The sequence below is a fragment of the Ambystoma mexicanum genome, chromosome 6p (genome assembly GCF_040938575.1).
Source record: "Ambystoma mexicanum isolate Mex_15411 chromosome 6p, UKY_AmexF1_1, whole genome shotgun sequence".
Lineage (NCBI taxonomy): Eukaryota > Metazoa > Chordata > Amphibia > Caudata > Ambystomatidae > Ambystoma > Ambystoma mexicanum.
In genome coordinates, this window is record NC_090935.1 from 943,029,708 (window position 1) to 943,051,601 (window position 21,894).

The 21,894-nt window shown below is 48.3% G+C and overlaps 1 protein-coding gene across 2 annotated transcripts in view; it reads left to right on the plus strand.

The window, feature by feature from the left end:
* The window catches only part of TNFAIP8 (TNF alpha induced protein 8), a 662,149-nt gene that overhangs the window by 329,868 nt on the left and 310,387 nt on the right, over window positions 1–21,894 (plus strand). Inside the window, exon 1 of one of the 2 annotated variants that reach the window (XM_069625562.1) lies at window positions 693–957. The exons of the other annotated variant lie outside the window; for it this stretch is intronic. Coding sequence (XP_069481663.1) covers window positions 948–957 — 10 coding nt within the window. The 5' untranslated portion in view covers window positions 693–947. Of the gene's footprint in view, window positions 1–692; window positions 958–21,894 lie in introns of those variants that run through there. 2 annotated transcript variants of the gene reach the window in all.

Below are 21,894 nucleotides of genomic sequence, written 5' to 3' on the forward strand. Positions count from 1 at the left end.
TAGTCTGAAATTTGTCGTGGAGCATAAAATGTTTTTGAAGAATTTCTTTTTACGCTTGGTCAATTTTTGCACTAGTTCTAATTGGTATCAGGTAATATTATCCCCATAAATAATGTCTCCATTAATATAGTCGCCATAAATAATGTCGCCATATATATAGTCGCCGGGAAACGGCATAGGCAACATTATTTATGGGGATAATTTATGGGGTAAATGGGAGCCTTGATTGGGTCCCCACTCCCTATAAAAAAAAATATGGGGGTTGCAGGTGTGTCCCCTGCAGGTTCCATGGGGTAATATTACCACAAAAAACCGTCACCATTCTTGTGTGGCGACATTTTTGCGGGGATATTTTCACATGGAACCGTTCTAATTGCATTTGCAGTAGTGCAGCGTTTCTTTACCACCGCTGATGATCGGCTGCCAGATTTCCTATGGACTGATGATCAATCATGGGTAGCAGCTGTTTGGGGAAAGCCACTTCACGTGGTGCACTCCCTCAAGGCGGGTTCACTGGTGGATCCCGGTGTCGGGCAGCCAGTTGGGCCCCTGGGCAGTCTGGTTAGGCCTTTGACGTTTCAGAGCAAACCCGAGATGGGCGCGGGGGCGGGTAGGCGAGCGCAGTGTCAGATTCTGGTAGCAACACCCCAGAATAACGAGTAGGGCAGCTCCGGCCTGTGTTTACCAAACACACAGTGGCTGTTTGCTGTTGGGTCGCAGCTCGCCTGCCCTGCTGGAGTCGGCAAGCTTTGCTGCAGGGGTGTTGGAGCGAGCTGGCTGGAGTGGGGAAAAGGCGTGTGTCAGCAGAGGCCGCCGGGGAGGCTCTACCGCTGGCCTTTCACTTTCCGGCTCATCACCGGACACGCTCCATCGCTCGGGGAAGCGACTGGGGGCTGCCCTGCTACCGTCGCCGCCCGCCTACCAGCATCAGCAGCACCGCAGCCACGATGAGGGCAAGTAAGTGTGATGCCATCCTGTGCCCTGCGTTGCTGGTTGAAACAAGATTGCATTATATTTAGGGTGTGTGTCTCTCTGGAGTGCTGTCCCAAAGAAAACCCATCCCAGGAGGCATGTTTTTTTCTGGCTTTCATCCGTGTGCTTGTGCGATTCGTGTTGTGTTAACAGCAACACATAAGCCATTAATTGGCTAGATACTGAAAGCCCGAAAAATGACATAGCGCCTGTTTTTTTCGTTCCTTTTTCTCTTCCTCTAAAAAGATACTCTGACGGCGAGCCTCTGATGGTTACAATCTAATAGTCGAAGTATTTTTCAGTATGTGGAGTCAAAGTACTTAACCCTTGTCTTTCATTAGTATTATGCTTGATTTCGGATTAATATCAACACGTTCGCGATTTACCCAGTTGCGTTTTGCTGCTTCTTTCAAAGTTGCCAAACCTGCTCGTGTACATTTTGTCTTCGACTGCTTGCAGGGTTCCCTCTTAAAAGAAGTACCACAGTGTAAAACATAGTATAAATCAGGAGTTGCTTATCGGGTGCCTGTCGCGAGCACTAGCTTCGCATCTTTGAAGCGGCTTGCTCGCAATGTAGCACGTTGCCCCACCCCCCTGCCCCCGCAAGCGAATCTGTGCACGAGCATGCACATAGCATGTACAAGGCACTTTCCTTACATTTAAAGCGACCACAAATAAGTACGTTCATCACTGACATTTAGTAATATTCTGCAAAATAGCTGTGTTGAAAACCGTACATTGCAAGATAGTGGCAAGCTTGGTGCATTGAGTGCCATTACATTGGGTAATCACACCTATTATTTCTGCCTAAGGACTGGGGCACCCAAAGGTCTGCGCCGCTGGGTTCCTAATCCCAGAATGTCCAGTTCTACAGTCGGGGATAAGTTGGTGACCTTGAAGGTGGATCTTCCACGTTGAGGAGACCTTCAGGATCTAGGGGCCCGCCTGGGAATATAGCCCTGACCAGTTCCTGCTGCATCAGCACTAGTTCAGCATTCACCACGAGCAATGGAAGAATTGTAATGGCGGGGTGGAAAGTCCCAGCCCTTAACCGAACAGAGAGGGTTGGGAAATCCTGCGCCCAACAAACAGAAGAGTCGACGTAATAGACAAAGGCCTGTTTTGTTAATAATCCAGATACAGCATGGACAGCAGCAAACACAAAAAAGTCTCCACACTCATCGTTCTTGAGCTTGACAACAGTTTAAAAATACAAAATCCGGGGGGGCGCTGTTGCGCCGAAACAAGATGGCCGCCTGAGTGAGGAGCTCCGGACAACGAGGGCACGTATTTGCAGATTCGTCACCAATAATACAGCTGTGCCGATCCATATTGCTGCAGCCGCGATGTAAAATTGCTCCCCGCGGCCACCCCGACTCTGGAGCTCGTGGGCCTTCTGCAGGCCGAGCTATCGCTGTTGAAGCGCGGCGCCGGAGACGCCTACCCCGTCCCGGACGAGGCCCCGGGGAGTGCCGGCTCCCGCTTCCACCCGGCACCCCGGCGTATGCGGCCTGAGTGGGGGAGGGGCGGCGGGACTCCGGTGTGAGTCGGAGTGCTCTGCGGCCGCCGAACTGACTGACGGCTTGAGGATCGCCCTGCGCTGCGGTGTGCGGGCGGCGGGGGCCCTGGATTCGCGGGCGCCTCCGCTCTGAGGTTAGCTCCCCGGCGCCGCTGGAACTGCCGCGACCACCTTGCTGGCACACATACCCCCCAACGGTGTGCTCCAACGGAGATCCTAACGAGGTGAGGAGCTCGCCTGGCCGAGGGTTGATGGGCACCCCCCCCCCCTGGGTTGACCCCCGCTGATGTTCCCTGGTTCTCCCTCCCCCCCTAATCGGTGGAGGCCCGTCGGAGCTGCTGCGGGGTGGTTGCCTCCAGTCGATACCGCCCGCGGCGCCCTGGAGGGGGGCCCCGCTGGGATCTGTGGTTCCCTTTTCAACCCCAATAAACCCCACAGTGCACCGGACTCCTCCCGGCACATCGGAGGGAGCGCCTTCTGACTGGGGAGACTTCGGGGTGCCCAGGCGGGCCGGTGCCTCCGTTGATTCCGGGGGCTGCCCCCCCCCACCAACTAACCACGTCGACTGAGGAGCCCTCCATCCCTCCTTCAATAAAACAGAACCTGCTGGGAGTTAGCGAAGGCAACATAATCCTTAATCCAAATTGACTCCCACGCCTCGCCCTGCGAACCCGCCCTGTGAGCCCCGATAGCACTGGACTTCATACCTGCTATACATAAAACACGGGCACTGGAGGTGAGGAGAACCCGGTTTTGAACTTTTGGGCCTGCTTTACACGCTCCGGGTCTTAGGACTGCGGCACCGACAATTGCATTTCTACGGGCATCAACACCAGCCCACTGACTCAGGAGCCGCCCCCCTACTACCCAGATACCCCTCTGGTCAATTTATCTGCTTCCCTCCAAGATCCTGGTCCCCCAACCCAGCCTCCAGCATGACAAAAGGAGCCGGCACTGGGAAGAAACAAAGCTCGCTGAACATGTTTACAAAAACACCGTCCAAACCTCCCCCAGATGACCCTGAGGAGCTTTCGCCCGTCCCTGCCCCATCGACTTCCGACGACTCGCAGAAGATGCTTGAATACATACGTGATGGCTTTACTACACTTCACACTAAACTGGACGACATGAACGGGACCATCTCCTCCATTAAAGCCCACATTGAGAAAACAGACGGGCGAGTCGCGGAGGTCGAGACTCGATTGGGGGCTGCAGAGGATGACCTGGGCTCTTTACGCGCTGCGGTCTCTACGCTCACCAACCGAGTATCGGTGATAGAGAAGAAGAATGATGACCTCGAATCCCGATCGAGGCGAAATAACCTGCGCATTGTCGGAATACCAGAGGACAACATTACAGAACCCATGGAAGACTACATCGAAAGGATCCTCATGACACTCCTGGATTCCCCTAAGCTCTCCCCACAGTTTGCGGTCGAGAGAGCACACCGTTCCTTGACCGCGAAACCCCGACCAGGTGCACCCCCTCGGCCCATTATAGCCAGGATCTTAAATTTTCGTGACCGGGATGCACTCCTTCGAGCGGCCAGGGTCAAGGGTGAACTTATACTTGGAGCGGCCAGAATCCACATATATCCAGACTACTCGGTGGCAGTGCAGCGTGAACGCCAAACGTTTGCGGCTGTGAAGAAGAGACTCCGAGACTTGGGAGTCAAGTACTCCATGCTGTTCCCTGCAAAATTGCGAATTGAACACTCCAACAAAACCTTTTTTTTCACGATCCCAGAGGAAGCTTCGAAATTCCTTGATGAACACTATCATGGCTGATCACCAGTCACCGCCATTCTAATCCATAATGTGACCTAAGATGATGGCCCTGGTTGAGTTGGACAGAACTCAGCATTATTCACGCTGGTTGTAGCAATTCAAAAAGTTATCATATGTTTGGTTTGTTTTTCTTATCATATTGATCCTTTTTGGATTTGACCCCTTGGTTGGGGTATTGATACTATATGAGTGTTTTCAGATTTCAAAATACATTTGGGCTTCCTGTTCACTTGCAGGGGCCGGGAAGGTTGTGACTACGGGTGGTAATGCCTGGCACCTATGATAATGCATCGACATGGTATGGCAGCCCCCTCATGTCTGGACCGTGAAAGTGTACGTGTACACTGCAAACTGAATACACCAGAGACTCCGGCTGTATTTGTACTATCCTCACCCTCTTCAGTCCGTTGCGCCATTGCTCGGTTAGCCAACAGGCCCCCAGGCGCTGATGCCGAGAAGTTTGTTGTTGTCATGGATGGGTTTGGGTATCATTCCTCAAGTTGGGGGAGGGATGTGGGTGGGAAAAGGTGGGAGGGGCAGTTATGTTAAAAAAGTTTTGGCAACCACTAGAGAGACCACACGGGACACGCTATTGCAACATAGAATCACAGATGGTATGGGACGCGGACTTAGCCCGCCATGGACTGATCCATCTCAAATTTATATCAAAAAACCCACACGACCCCTCTATACTAATGGCGGATAGAAACTTAACCTTTATGAGCTGGAATGTCAGGGGGCTGGGTAACCACAAAAAGATGCGGCAGATACAACTTTACGCAGAACGCCATGGTACACAAATTCTATGTTTACAAGAAACCCATGCATGCTCTGAACAGTGCGAGAGGTTCGCCAGACAGTGGGTTCCCCAAAGGTATTACACAGTCTATTCTACTCAAAGCAGAGGTACCCTCATTTTAATTCACAGAAGCATTAAATTCAGCTGCTCTCAATCACTTGTGGACCCTTGTGGTAGATACGTACTTATTGTAGGTAAATTGCAGAATCAAGAGGTAGCTATCCTGAATATATATGGGCCCAATGTTGACGACCCAGAATTCTATCTTCACCTAGCCTCGATCCTCGAGAGTTACCCTCAGATCCCAATAATATGGGGCGGTGATTTCAACACGATTCTAGACGTCACCCTAGATAGGTCAGGCTCCAGACCCCGTCAGCTCTCAAGGGCAGCTTGCACGATCCTTACAACTCTCCCCCGATTGGCGGTGGTCGACGCCTGGCGTTTAATGTACCCCCTTTCCCGCAGTTATACATTCTATTCCTCTGTCCACGACTCACACTCTAGGATAGATAGATGGTTGTTATCTGACATACTAATTAGATCCCTGTCCAATCAGTCGATCCTTCCTAGAACTCTATCCGATCATTCCCCGGTGATCATCTCCCTGAATTGGGGGCATGATCTTGAAAAATCAAGGCAATGGAAAATGAGACCCCATGCCCTCCTAGACCACACCTTTGCTTCAGAGCTCGAGTTATCCATTGAGGAGTTCTTTGAGTTCAACACAGACTCAGTACCCTCTAGAGCCACCCTCTGGGAAGCATTTAAAGCCTATATCAGGGGTATCACCATATCTAAAGGAGGTGGCATCTTGAAAAACATCCGGGAGGATATCGCTAACAGCGAGTCGACCCTCGTTAGCCTTGAATCCCAATACCCTAACGATCACTCCCCTGACACACTGGCATCACTGAGTCGTGAATTGGCCAGATTCCGTAATCTTGCTGAGCGAGAAGTTAAATTCCTTGATGACCCTCGGGCGGTTAGACGTTATGGGGAGGGAGAGCGGCCAGGCCGTGTGCTGGCCAGGCTGCTTCGTCATGAGTTTGGTGCCCCCAACATTCCAGCGATAGAGAGACCGGATGGTACGTTAGCCACGTCCTCGCATGACATCAACACGGAGTTTCTCACATTCTATACGTCCCTATACTCGAAGGCTGATGGGCCCCAAGTTTCGGAAATTGACTCCTATTTGGAAGGACTCCCACTCACTACCCTTTCCATGGACGCTGCTGTATCTCTGGACAGGCCCTTCACCACTGAGGAGCTGTCTGAGGCCATCGAAGCACTCGCTGCAGGAAAGGCCCCCGGTCCGGATGGTCTGCCTATGGACTTTTATAAGCGTTACAAATCTAATCTGGTGCCACAATTACTCGCTCTATGGGAGGAGGCATGTGAAATGGGTACACTTCCCCCCTCGCTCCGCGAGGCCGTGATAACGGTCCTTCTCAAGCCTGGTAAACCTCCCACCCGGTGTGGCTCGTACCGTCCCCTATCACTGATAAATTGTGTTATTAAAATTTTTGCTAAACTGTTGGCTAACCGCCTTGCCCCATTCATGCCCGATATCATACACCCCGATCAGTCGGGATTTGTCCCCGGTAGATCCACAGCCCTAAACCTTAGGCGATTTTTTAATGTGGTTAGTAGGATCAATCCAAAAACACAAGCTGTGGCGGCCACTCTAGACATGCAAAAGGCATTTGACTCGGTGTCTTGGGAGTATCTATGGCGAGTCATGGAAAAATGTAAGTTCGGCCCCAACTTCCGATCCTGGGTCAGACTACTCTATACCAATCCAGTGGCAAGAGTCCGCACCGAAGACAGATGTTCCACCCTTTTTCAGATAGCCAGAGGTACGCGACAGGGGTGCCCCTTCTCCCCGTTAATCTTTGCAATAGCAATTGAACCCTTTGCTGACATGATGCGCCAATCACACTCTCATAGGGGCCTACGTTCAGCAGGACAAGCTGACATTGTCTCGTTATACGCTGACGATGCCTTACTTTACATCCGTTCCCCAGAAATAAACCTCGCTCCAATCCTAAACGACGTGACCCGCTTTGGGCACATATCTGGTCTTAAGGTTAACTGCTCTAAATCGACCTTATTTCCACTTACTGACAATACACCACCACTCGCTGACCTGATGGGCTTTACTTGGTCCCAATCCACCTTCACCTACCTGGGAATATCGGTCTCCCGTCAAGTTGAGAAACTACGCAACGATAACTACCAAAATTATCTAGCCATACTGACCACCAAAGCCGCAAGCTGGACCAGACTCCCCATTTCCCTAGCTGGCAGAATAGGAATACTAAAGATGGTCGTACTGCCCCAACTCCTATACTCCTATACCGCTTTGCAAACATTCCACTCTGGCCGGGTGATGGATTCTTTAAGACACTACACAGTGTTACTAACAAATTCCTCTGGCACTCCGGTGCAGTCCGGCTTAAACTGAACACTCTCACCGCTCCCAAGGAACTGGGAGGATTCGGTGCCCCCGATTTTCTCAGATATTGGATGGTGGCGCAATCCCAGTTTGCCTCATACTGGTTTAATACAACAAACCCCCCTCCTCATGTCCGTCTTGAAAAACTAAAGGTTAGCGAACAAACTATTGGGTCCCTCATTCTCAAACCAGCCCCGCCGGACCCGGACTCCCCTGATCCAGTGATTAGCACGTCGCTTGCTCTTAGCAAATTATGGACAGTGGTTGTGACCCCCAATCCTTTTCACGGTGACCTCCCACTCTGGAACTTCCTCCCTGGAGTACCTTATATTCCCCAATCCATTGTAGCCCGATGGACGGGGGCAGGCTTCTTAAGTATCCGGGATATCTTTGACCATGGTAGTTTCCTGGAGTGGTCGGACCTCCCCCCTGAGCTTAAGCGTAAACCATCAGCTTGGTTACAATTCTCCTCACTACGGAAAAATCTAAAGACCAAATTTCCCGAATTTCCTGCAGTTCCGCCAGATGACCCTATAATAGCTGAACTCTGCGACTCCGACTCCTTCAGGGGGAAAATATCTAGACTATATAATCTACTGCAGACCAGGGCCGTCCCCTCTTTTGTTATACTTAGAGCTAAATGGGAGAAAGATCTGGGAGTACAGATTTCGGACGAACATTGGGCCCGTATGTGTGCACGAACCCACGAGGTCTCGTACAACTCCAGGTTCAAACTACTACAATTCAAGGTACTACACAGGTATCATCACACTCCAACTAAACTGCATCGCATGTTCCATGAGACCTCGCCTAATTGTCCCAGATGTGGCGCAGACCAGGCTAATTATATTCATATGCTTTGGGAGTGTCCACACCTGACACAGTATTGGCAGTACATATGCTCCACCATATCAGACATACTAGACTGCACCATAGACCCTTCCCCAATGCGATGCCTCTTTCACGATTTTCCAAAACTGCAGCGCGATTCTAAGAAATTTGCAGGCCTCTGTATGTTGCTCGCAGTCCGCGGTATACTTCTATGCTGGCTTCGCCCCTATGCACCTACGCACGCACAATGGCTCCGGGCAGTTACCTGGGCACACGACACTGAGGAGGCATGGGGGGCTACACAACACCCCCACTCAAGGCCAAGGGATATATGGTGCAGATTCCGTGACTACCTGTCAGCCCATTCCTCAGACTCGGAGGCCTCAACTCCGGCCCACTCCCCTCATTAAACCTAGGTGTGATACACTTTCTCTCCCACTCGAATTATAATGCTCTCTCTATTATAAGCTTGTTAAGTTCTGAGTTGCTATAAATACTGCACTGTACAGTGAAACCGTTGTATCTGTGATTCGCAAATTAATGTTACGTTATGCATTTGCTGACCTGTGAGTCTATGTGTGTTGTCAAGTCTAATAAACAAAGTTTAAAAAAAAAAAATACAAAATCCCTCACAACAGACGTCTCGTGACAATGTTCATAACAAAAACCTACGTGAAGGTGGGATTGGTTAGGGGAATCGTCTATATATTTAATCCATAGGTGTTAGTTTTCTAGTTGGTTATGCTGTATCTGATGGTTCCACCCGAGACCATACCTACATTTATTACAGGTAAAAAACACGATCACCACAATTAACTATTGGATACGGGTACTGCAACAGCTGCAAAAAAGCATTATTTGAGGATTGTGATTGGTTGGCACTCGTCTTACCAACCATGACTTCTTGGCAGGTCATCAGCACATGAGCAGCAACAGTGGTAGATGGAGCAGCATGAAGGTGCCGCTCTTCCCAATTATAAGACACCATCTCTGATTTAATAGGCCACAAGCCAGGACTTTTAGATTTGTACTTGGTTTTGTCTTGAGAATTTGAGGGCAGTGAAGGCCTCAGTCCATCTGTGTTGGTAGTTAATGAATAGCCACTGTTCTCCAATCATAAGTCACGTATGAGGAGACCACATTTTGAATTATTCTGCTCGACTTTTAATAGGATTTTAGCCCATTTTAATGCGGGTGCCTTAACCCTTCCTGTCCACTGGAGACTTGTTCGAGCTACTTTTCTTCCAATGGTAAACCTTCATTTACAAGCTTTCGGTTTTCAAGGGTTATTTGTATCTTTGCTTAATTTAAGTGAAATGTGTCTTCGCTTGGGAATTATTATCTTCGGTTCTCCTCAGTGCTAGTCCAAACCTCTCTTTTCCACAGTGACCCTGGCAGGATTTGTGCAGCTAAGGTCTGGTCTGCTTCGTTCTGTATTTTCAGCTAATTCAGCGAGTCTGACCTTCCTGCAGCATCAAAGTTTCTACAATGCTTCCCATTCACTCGAACGTGGCTGCGCCCTCCATTTTATCCAAAATGTCTGCTCATTACTGTTGCATTTCTACTTTAAGCAAGCTTTGCGTTTATCTCATTTGCCTTGCGTTTCAACGTATACATTGATTATATGTTTTCTAGTGTTTTTTGGTTGCAGGTAACATTCTCCATGACTAAATGCAAATTTGACCTAGTGTCTGTGTATCTTCGTGGTTAGTGCAGATCTACTTCGTGTCTAGTGTGTCTGCTAGAACTTGCAAATTCTTCTCTTCTTGGTTCGCTCCAGGGTAAGGATGGTAGGGTTGTCTTAGTGAATAGCATCTCTCGTACTTTCGGTATGGGGACAGACGCTATAAATTATGCACTCCTTTTGTTCCTATGATATAGAGGTGGGGGAGGGGCTGACGCTATGCGTGAGGTATTCATCTGCCTCTCGACAGAATATTTAATTGTAGGCTGGGGTAGAATTGGCTACTAATAAAGTATGATCTATGGTATGATAGAGATAGATGTTGATCAAATGTGAAGCATTCTTTATTTTTGTTGCTGGGCAAGTTGCTTGGCTGAGATCTTTGGGTCAAAACTTGAGAATGACCGTTGTTGGGGCCTGACCGCATAGGATTTCAGTTGTTTCCAGATTGTTATATAGCTAGCTTTCATCAGCCAGGATTGGACTGCCGACGGGCACAACGCAGGTTTCATAGAGTTTGGGAAGGGATTGCTTCCTACACAGGTTCTGATCTGCTTGCAGTTTGCATGTATGCTGAATACCATGTTAAACTGATCCAGATATCATCTGCAAATGCTTGAAAAACACAGGCATTATTGCATTACAACCTGTCAACACACACATTACCACAAAACATTACCGTAACACAAAGACTGGTATTACAGATGCTCAATCAATTATTGAAATATTGTAATAAAATCTTCAGATGAGGGGTTCACTTTAGTGGTGTGGGGCAGATTGGATCCCAGCAGTTGGTTATTCGACAATTGAGCAATATAAACTCTGTAAAGAAGCACACTACAGATCCAGCAAACCGTAGATCTTTGGCAACAAATAGGTTTACTGAGTCAAAAAGAAACTGCATACTTAATGGTGGAATGTCACCATATTCCATGTTTTAATGTGTTTCCCAAGATAAAAACATCGTAGTTAAATCTACGAGAAGACCCATGGTATCATCTATTGGCTACCTGATCGAGCCTTGGGCTCCCACATTGATCACTTACTAGCCCCATGTGTCCAACAGTTACTGTTACATATTAAGGGTTAACAAGACATGCTAAGTGGTCTACAGAGCCTCACCACCTGAAAGAACTGTTGTATATCTTAGATTGTATGCATCCTCCTTATATATGTGCATCACCCTTCAGCCATGCCCTGGACTCCCCCAAGCCACTCTGTGGCGATGGCCTCTGGCCCCACCCTGTGCCGACTTTGACCAAGGCATGGCCTTTGGTTTACATTTGACTTTTGTTGTCATATTGCACCCTTCCAACTCACCACTGACTATGGATAGGATTGGTGTATGCCCCACTGGTCTGCAAATGCTCCTTATAAGGTGTGCAGTGTGGATCTGCGTGACCACACACAAATAAGCTTGTCAGAATAGCGAACGTTTGGGCATTTTTCCTAAGCCACAAACCAATCCCCCGATGGACCGGAGGAGCAGGAGCCTCTCCAAAAACTGCAGGAGCAGTGCAACGCACGGCAGAGAAGCCAGAGCTTCTCCCCTTCTTCTGAGGTAGGCCCGCTGGCTCACGTCCCATTTTCTGCCTAATCCAGCAATTTCTGCAAAAAGCGCAATTTTAATGCGCACAATCATTGCAGGAGATCATTATCTCATTTGCTCTCATCTGAACGCCCGCCACACTGCGTGCTACAAATAGATTCATTCCGTCTGGATCCCCGCCGGCGACACTCTAAGATGGCCGCCTGATGCTTCGAACTTGCCTGCATCCTGCTGCTGGCACACCCCTGGCTGCTAGCTCGCCCATTGGCTATCTGGCTCTTTTTCACAGCCAACCCGCAAGCCGGTAGGCGTAGCCGGCCACAGCATGAAGGCCTGCACTAAGGCCTCTCTCCTGGCCCAACCTGTCCACACCTTTCCAGCCGTTGGCTGGACACTCTGCACGACTGACACCCCCTCCCAGGGTTATCCTACAAAAAAAGGTACTTTTTGACTCACGCCTAGGCTTGCCATTAGGCTCAGCGTGCCACCCCTCCTATGTCCCCATTACCTTGTACGCTCCTCAAAACCCATATTATCTGAGGCCCAAGTACCTTAACGATAGCCGGTGTGCACTGTTCTCACTGCGCCTTATCGCCTGTTTTCTTCCTGCTACACACCCTCACAGCCACAGAGAAACCATTATCGCACCTACCTATATACAATATACCCACCCTTGATATGATCTGCACCTTCGCCCTACCTCTCCTTTACCTAAGACATGTATAACCCATGAAAATTGTTTTAGACACTGTTTGTAACTGAGTGGACTGTTATCCACCTGTGACCTACCTCCCTTTTTACTGAGCATTTCTTGCCCATATTTTGAAAATCGAATCTAGGCTCTGTCTGAAAGTGATGTGTAAATCGAATCTAGGCACTGCTTGTATACTTACCCACCTGTGACCTGCCTACCTTTAGTGAGCATTTCTTGCCCATATTTTGTGTAAATCGAATCTAGGCACTACTTGTGTACTTCATATATGTTTACCCACCTGTGACCTACCTACCTTTACTGAGCATTTCTTGCCCATATTTTGAAAATCGAATCCAGGCACTGTCTGTAAGTGATTCCCGCCTTGTCCGCAACAACGGCACCACCTGCCATTACCCAGCATTTCTGCACATGTCCACACCACAATACGAGTAAAGTATTGGCATACCTGCTGCACCTCAATGTCACCACAGAGTATCCGGAAACATTAAGCATGCTTAATTCCATGCTTGGACTCTAAAGCCCACACAGACTATCCTTGTGACTTCAACCAAGCAGACTTCCCACAGCCTCCCGAGTCTACCAGCACTGACCTGCTCCTCCACTAGCTGCACGGTCATGCCGATTTCCCATGCCATAAACCAGCTGCACATCAGTGACTCCCCCCATCATGCTGCCCAAGACATCACACACCACTCACAACAAACACTCACACACCCGCTCTCTCATTGCCACACTCCTTCTAGCCATCCTAATAACCTTTGTTTTAGACATCACAATAATGGTCCCTATACTTCCTCGCCCTCCCCCTGCACATCACACTCATTGCCACGCAATTAACTCACACTCCTCCCACCAGACCTTAACATTACACAGTCTCAGCCACCCAGTCCAGCAGTCAGACTCCACAGACTCAGAAACCGCACATCTCCCAGACACCTACCATGTTCACCCACACCCTGCACTTCAAGAAACTCTAGACTAGGCTCCCGCACTGGGCCGACACCTCACGCCAATAGCTGCAAAGGCATTGCCCCTCTCATCATCCTTCCAACCCTCCTCAGCACCACCACGCACTAAGACTCACAGTACTGCACACAACGATAAGTACATATTATCACATCCCAAAATAAAAAAAAGAAATATCGCACAATACCCACCCCTCAAATGTGCACTGCTGAACATACGTTTCCTACCCGCACATGCCTTAGAGATAAATGACCTGCTATCCACCCATAATCTTGACCTACTAAGCATCACCGAAACCTGGCTCAATGATGCCTCCTGCTCAGCTATTTCACTAGCCCTACCCTCAGGCTAAGCTATACTGAGACAAGATAGACCTGACAGAATTGGAGGTGGAGTCACCCTTATCTATAAAGATTCACTCTCCGTTAGGCTATCAGACCCTAGTACGTGGGGTGGAAATGCTGACATCCTTTGAGCCAAGCTTATGCTCTCTCCCAACAATGCAATCAATATCCACATCCTGTATAGGCCTCCTGGACCCCTAGCTGGCTTCCAAGACCACCTCTCCCACCGACTTAGTAACAACATCAAGAAATCCTCTCAAATCCTTCTACTAGGAGATCTAAACCTAGGATACAATGACCCTAAAGATGAATCCGCCACAACCCTAGCTAAAGAACTAGCAGACCTAGGATTCTCTCAAGGAGTATACGCTCCTTCTCACTCTAAGGGCCGTACCCTTGATTGGGTCATGGATCACAACTGTGCATCCAACATTATCTCAAACACCGCCTATCCATGGACAGACCACACCTGCATTGAATTCCTCATCCCTACCACCCCTAGTCCCAAAGTTCTCACCCACGCGCCACCAGCCATAACCAGAAGCTCAAAAAACTTAACACAGACATCCTTTGACCCTACCTTAATAACCCTTGCTTAGCACCTCCTTTCTCTCAGGATCCTAATGTGCTATCAGCATCTTCAACGATACTCTTACCAATGCCATAAACACAATAGCCCCACTTGAAAGTAAGAAAGAAAAAAAATCCTTTCACTGTAACTCCTGGTTCTCGGACAAACTCCAAACGCTCCGTGCACAAAAACGTCAGTTTCAAAAACACTGGCAAGCAGACCCAAGTGACTTAAATAAGGACATTTTCAAACATATAGCTCTACAATATAAAAAAGCTATAATGGCAGCAAAAGCGAGGATATCGAAGGCTAACTCGCAAGCTAAAGAGATATTCGCAATCTTTAATGAATTGGTCACACCACCGGCAAGCTCAGATGAGATAATTAAAAACAAGGCCTGGTGCGCCAGCATCCAGTCCGCAACGCTCAATAAAATAGAGCTCCTCCAAGCAAAAATTCACAACCATTACAAAGCCCTCCCTAACCAAATGACTAACCCTCTAACACAAGCCAAGAGTAGTAAACCCAAACACGCTCAATTCACCTTTAGAGACACTACCGAATCTAAAGTCCTTGAACTGATCAAACACCTCAAACCATCACTCTGCAAAGGAGACATATGCCCATTAAAATTATCAAGGAATGTGCTAACGATCTTGCCCCTATGATTACTGCCTTCATTAATGCTTCATTCAAAACAGGTTCCGTACCCAGCAGTCTCAAAGAAGCCTGGGTACGCCCCCTCTTAAAAAAGCCACACTTGACCCAGCTCAGCCCGACAACTACAGGCCTATAACAACAGTGCTGTTCCTTCTGAAAATCTTGGACAAGGCAGCCCATAACCAGATCCAATCATACATAGAAGCCATCTCCATATTGGGTGAAAGGCAATCTGGTTTCCGTGTAGGGCATGGAACGGAATCCGCCTTACTAGACCTAAAAAATCAAATCTCCCAGATCATGGACAAAGGTAAACCCGCCCTGCTCCTCCTTCTCGATCTATCAGCAGCTTTTGATCTGATAGATCATAAAATACTAACTACCCATCACTCTAAGGCAGCTCAGTTCTCTAAACAAGCAGCTTCTTGGATTACGTCCTTCCTTGAAGGCAGAGCCATGAAGGTCATCTCCTACATAGCAAACGCCAACCCCACAACCATCAATTGCGGTGTTCCCCAAGGATCATGCACAGCCCCCACCCTCTATAACTTCTTCACCAAACCCCTCTTCGACCTACTTGACTCAATGGGTGTAGCATATACCAATTATGCTGATGACACCCAAGTACTCCTACCACTATCTGGCTCCTATCACCAAGACGCCACGGCCTTAGATGATATCTATGCTGCTATCCAAGCCTGGATCGCTGTCAATGGCCTTTGTCTTAACGGGGACAAGACTGAAATTCTTATCCTCGGACAGAAAAACACTATAACAAAGCTAAGTCCCCAATACGCCAACTATAACATAGACCACTCCACCATCACTGTATCCTCATCGGTCAAGACTCTAGGTGTCCACATACACGCAAATTTATCTATGAACAAACAAGTTAGCGCCATAGCCTCTGCATCAGCCTACAGCACCAAATTTATCAATGCCATAAACCCTACCTATCCGCAACCAACTGCCTTGCAATAGCCAGAGAAACAATAGGCGCCAAACTCGATTATTGCAACGCTCTCCTGGCTGGCACCTCCGCCAAGAACATTCACAGATTACAAACCACACAAAACAATGCCATAAGAGCCGCAATGAGCATCCGCAGCAGAGACCATATATCCCAAGCCAGACAGGCTGCACATTGGTTACAGGTCAAAGACTGCATTACTCTCAAAATTCTATCACACACAGATGCATCAACAACACTGCTCCCACATATCTAGCTGAAGCTATATCAAGAGCCGCCTCAACGCGTCCTACCAGAACTCAGTACACCAACCAGCTACACACACCACGCATCAGGAAAGCTAAAGCCGGAGGGCTAGGCTTCTCATACATTGCACCTAAATTATGGAACTCACTCCCTGCCCCCTTAGAGCTGAGGGATCCATCTCTGCTTTCCGTAAAACCCTCAAGACCACTCTCCTGAACTAACACTGCTACCACGTCCACTGGTCATAATATGTATATTGTAATATAAATGTAATATAAATAGAATGTAATCTATGTACATATATTGTATCCTCTCTCTACATTCACTCGACAAATGTAATTTTATTTTATACAAACTGCTCAAGATATGTAACAAATGTTCGACGTGATATTTTCTGTAACTAAGCCTGTTTCTGTAATAAGTGCCACGATGCCTCTGCGCTGTCGTGCGCTATACAAATACGAATAAAACAAACAAACAATCAGATTTCTAGTCTTTCGATTAGTCAGTTTGGTTGTTCCTCATTAGAATGTATGGAACGACCAGGGTCTGCAAATCTGAAATGGCTAATCAGGGACTCAATGAATATAAACATTTGGATAGATTTTCATAAACTAGAAAAATCATGCTTTGGAGAACTCATGCCAGTGCCTGTAGGTGAGAGTGATGTTAGCCCTATAAGAAATTGCATGGAAAAGGGATGTTTTACGCCCTTCCTCCCCATATAACTATGATCGTTCTGGATGCAATTTCAAAAATGAATAGAAGGAATTGTATTTTTGGAAGGTTTTGTACTGATAAAGGGTGTCCAACCAGTGGCATAGACCCTCTTTTCCACAGGGCAAACCTGCACCATTACATCTATTGCAGGGTATGGAGCGGGGGGGGGGGTAAGGGGAGCTGAGTGTAGTGGAGACTGATGCTTCTGAGTTGTACTTTCCTCACTGTTTAGAAAAAACAGCAAAAGATAAATGAACCCTCTCACATGCAACATCATTAGTGCAGCAGGGAAATAAAGCCCTACCCGCTCCATTTTTGTTCTATTTAATAAGCAAACCGCCTCCCCTAGTACCGTGCTCTGGGCCTCATTACGGATTTGGCGGTAGCCATGCCCCTATTGGCGGCATGGCTGCCTCCAAAACCGGACCGGGTTCCCTGAATGGGGAATTACCGGGCCATTCCGAGTTCGGAGGGCCCGGTAATTCCTCCCTCAGGGAACCCGACCTTCTCCATTCCCATTTGAGCCCCCATAGGGCTCAATGGGAATGGGAGCAGGAGCTAACAACGGGCCGATTACGACCGGCCCGTTGTTAGCTCCCTGGTCCCCTCGCGGGACCCGGTAACGACGCCTGCTTTTACCAGGTGTCCTTACCGGGTCCCGCGAGGTGACCTCATAATCAGGCGGAAAGGGAATAACGGGTCCGCATCCATTAGCAGACCCCGTTAACCCATTCCGCCTGACTCGTAATGAGGCCCTCTGTGTCTTTTATGGATGCTGGTGGAGCCCGGAACAGGTTTACGCGCATGCGCACATCTGCATCCTTCTCTTCTTTGCACTGAGGCATGCTGGAGGTCTATTCTACAATGTAAAGGGCCTAAGGAATAAGAGCCCTTTCACGCGTGAGGCCTGCATTGGGAGAATCTGCAGAAAGATCCTACTGCTAAAAACAAACACACATACAATCCAGTAATAACTAAATATTCCAAGCTCTGATCCAAGCAGGAGGCTGCAACAGGGAATCCTTTCAATAGCTTGTTTAACACCTTTATTTGCAGATTTGCGCATAGTCGAGTTGTGCAGAGTAAGGTGAATAGAGAATAGCACGGGGGCAACGCGCTGGTCTTGTAAGCAAGACCAGCAGATTGAATCCTGGATTCGCGCGTAGAAGCCGATCTCAGGGATGGCATTAGGCAAGTGTTATATAAAAAAAAAAAAACAATACAATTAAATAAAGGTACTTGCACCTCTCTAACAGTGAGTACAGGCAGGGTGTTCTGGGATGTGTTTAAATATGAAAGTACTACAACCCGTGGACTATTTTGCAGATGTATTAAGTTGTGCCGTATCTAGTATGAAGTAATAAACCAGACCTTGCTTTTAAGCCTGCACCATATTGCATTCTGGTACATGTAGGCCTGCATTTGTAATGTTTACAGGACTGGAAGATGTCATGCACTACTAACACTTGGAATTACAGAGCATATTTTGATAGCCCTGTTTCACCATATTTCTTAGAAAGAACAGTATGCATGAAGTATTCATGTTGGATCAGAAAGGTGTTTTTAAGTATTGCTAGTTTTTGGAAGCTTAGAGTTTACTTATTCAGCAGGTACCTTTCATGCAAACTACTATTACATTTTAACCGTACATTCAATTACAAATAAATACTATTGTGTTTCAGGAGAAAAGAGGAGCATACAATAGTCTATGAAAGCCTCTGGAGGGGATCAAATTCCCCAGTTTGTGAGGTGGCGCATTTCTGTGGGAAAAGTTCCGCAGGTCAGGTGCTGGCTCACTCTGACCACTTTAGTTCAGGTGGTCGGGGGGGGGGCATGGTGGCGGCATAAGCCCAACAATGAAAACACTTGAGGTCCCCCTGCAGGTAAGGATAGCCCCTCCCATCACAATGCCGGCAGGAAACTGCTAATAGTGGGCCATTAATCACTGTATGGTTTCTTGCTGGCATCATGACGGGAGGGGAGGTGCTGTGGGGAGTGGGCGTGCCTTGCAGGGACGCACCGTGGGCCCCAACACGGTAGAAACGGAGACCCGTTTTGGCCCATGGTGCGTCCCTGCAAGCACAGAAAATGGCCAAAATAATAGTTTAAAGCGGCGCTATTTCTTTCATGCTGCTTCTTTGCCAAACTCTATATCAATTACACTTAAAACCACTTCCATGGCACTGGTGATGAGTTACTTCATTATGCTGATAATAGTTTTGACCAGTGTTGCTCAGTAAATATTCTTTAAGCCACGACCCGGTTTGTTTGTTTGTTTGTTTGTTTGTTTATTTATTTATTTATTTATGCAATTTTGTCGGGTACATGGATACAGATAATTTATTTATTTAAGCAATGTTTGTTGGATACCTGCATCCGACAGACATTGCATGAATAAATAAATAATCCAGGTCCATAACAAGTCAGACTTTACTGTATCAAAGCATACACTTGATTCCCATTCAAAGAATTTTAAAGTGATTGTTTATTGGGTTCAGGTGTCTCCTTGTCATTGCCCTTTTGGCTTCGGTTGCCTCCAAACCCCCTTCAGCATCTTGTGTTCTTTGTTGGTTGTATATATTGCATCCTGTGCCATATTCATGGTCTCTTCGCGTGCTCAGTCCTCATTATCTGCAGCCTAAGTGGTACTGGGGCATACAATTGTCTTGGGCACCAATGAAAATGTGGCCCACAGTTGCAAATGGCAATTCATTCTTTGTGTGACGGACTGTTTGACTTTGGGTAGGAGTTGCTGAACGGTGTACTTTGGGGGTGGCGCGCGGGGTGCAGTGGGAGTGGCGCGCGGGATGAGGTGTGGGGGGCGCATTCCTAGTGTTTCGCCCTGGGCACCAAATGGACTAGAAACTGCCCTGACTCTGCCACTAGAAGTGGTACCATTACGCTTGGGAGTGTGGCAACATCCTGAGGTGGTTTCTTTGCTCTTCCAGGAACCTAATAGGCCCAGGTGCACTTCTTTGGGTCACTGTCTCTGGGCTTTTGTAGTTTGGAGACACAAAAAACACTGTGGTTCATGTGGCAGACCCTTTTATATTCCTCCTTCCTTCTTTATAGGTCATAAACCATTTTCCTGTCACGTGTCCACCCTGTCTGGCTCTGATAGGTGACTTGTCATCACTGCCCCTGATGACTGGAAAACCTCACCGGCTTCTGTGATTTATGACTGTGGGCTAGTGTTCAGCGATCTGGACCCTCCTCAGGAAGTGGGTGTGTTGGGGACCCCAAACATTCATCAGCACAGAGGTATGGTCTGGGGCTCTGGGATGTAGACTGGGGTGATTCCTGTCGGGGCTGGCTAGGACTCCCAGGCTCTTTGGCAATGCAGGTCCCCTCTTCCATCTTCTACTCTGATGGCTCTTGAGGGTGGTTAGGATACTGACAACTGCGCCACCTGTGCGGAGAGAATGTCCTGGTGCGTGGCACCATGCCTCCTTGGTTCTGGGGAAGTGGAGGGCTGAGTCTGTACTCTCGCCCCCACAGCTGGTGGTGCCAGGTGAGAACTCCGTTACCAGACCGAGGTTTTTAGTCCCTCTCAGCAGCCGGCCCACTCACACTTCTTCGCCTGATCATTTGGCTTCAGGGGTTGCCATTTTGATGGGCCCCAGGGCTGAGGGCCATGTACATTTGTTCTCGTAGGTCCTGCCCAGCAGTCAATGTTGATATGTATACTGCCCCTTAGGCATGAGCAAAGCCATTCTCTGGGCTCAGTGACGCCAGGGCTCATCTGCTGGTCATGCCTATGGAACTTTGAGTGTGACCTAGGCCTTTGCCAGTGGGCTCCTTTGGTTTATTTGCTATGCCTGGGGCATGGCCAGGCCATACCTAGCAGCCACTGTTATTATGCTCATTGTGCCAAGGACATGACCTTTGGTCACACCCAGCGGGCACGGTGCCCATGCCCAGTTGGCAGAGTGTTCACTGGGCCTAGATGGAGGCTGTTTGTTCGCTGTGCCTAACGAATTGCCAAAGGCCTTGCACTAGGCACATTGCCCTTTGCACACGGTTCGAAGGAATTGCTCTCTAGGCCCTGTTGGTATGCTCACTGATTTCAAAGGTCATGTCCAGGGCACAGTGTTCATGCCCGCTGGGCTCTGTTTGTATTTGCCATATGCACTGAATGCATTCAGTGAATGCTTTGTCCTGGTAATAGCATGTTCCGTCGATGCTACTGTTGCCATGCGCTGGTCTTTGAAATAGTGCGCCGTGGTTGGTGCTGACATTACTATGTTATAGATGTCTACGACACCTGCATCAAGCACATATGAACAGCACAGCCTGCACCACGGGTAGTCACTGTGCACCACTTACTGTATATAGAAGTCCCTATGAGCCTAACAACCCCCTTTGAGTACGTGTGCACTTTTTTCTAATAGACACGTAAAAACACACTCGAACCTCTCCATCCCCCCTCTGCTCTCGTTTTTTCTCCCTTCTCCCACCTAACTTCCCTCCTCAGTGTCTCTCTGGGGTTAGTGCCCCTGCCACTCTTCCAGCTTGTATTCTCCCTAGGTCATCGCCCAGGCCACTCAACCTACTCATCTTCGGGTATTGGGGACTGGCGCACTCCTTTCAGTTCTGAACAAAAATTAAACCGCGCTCAGTTTGCCGCACCCCCAGCCATCAATATGGCACTTGCAACATGAATTCCTCATGATAGAAGGGACTTTCCTTGACCACCCCGACACAAGGTAGGAAGTGGGTACCATTTCTACAGGACTTGGGACATGGCTATGCTAAATGGTAGGGTCACGGGAGATATCCTGCGGAAATCTACACGGAGAAGGGGTGATCTAACGTCTACCACCGACTATCTATTCCCCAGTGCTGGACTACTCTTTTATAGCCTCTATGGAGAGTAGATTTAATGGCTACTGTGACCATGCCATGATAGTCTTCAATTTTCATGGAAAAGGGGGAGGCACACGTACATAAAATTGGCGACTTGGAGGTCGATAAGAAGGGCAAATGGATTGGCTGGACCGAGAGAAATATGGTAGCGATGAGTAAATACATTGAGATCAAGCCCATTCACCAGCTGCACGACATCATGGGGAACGACCCGAATAGCACAGCAACCCAAATTAG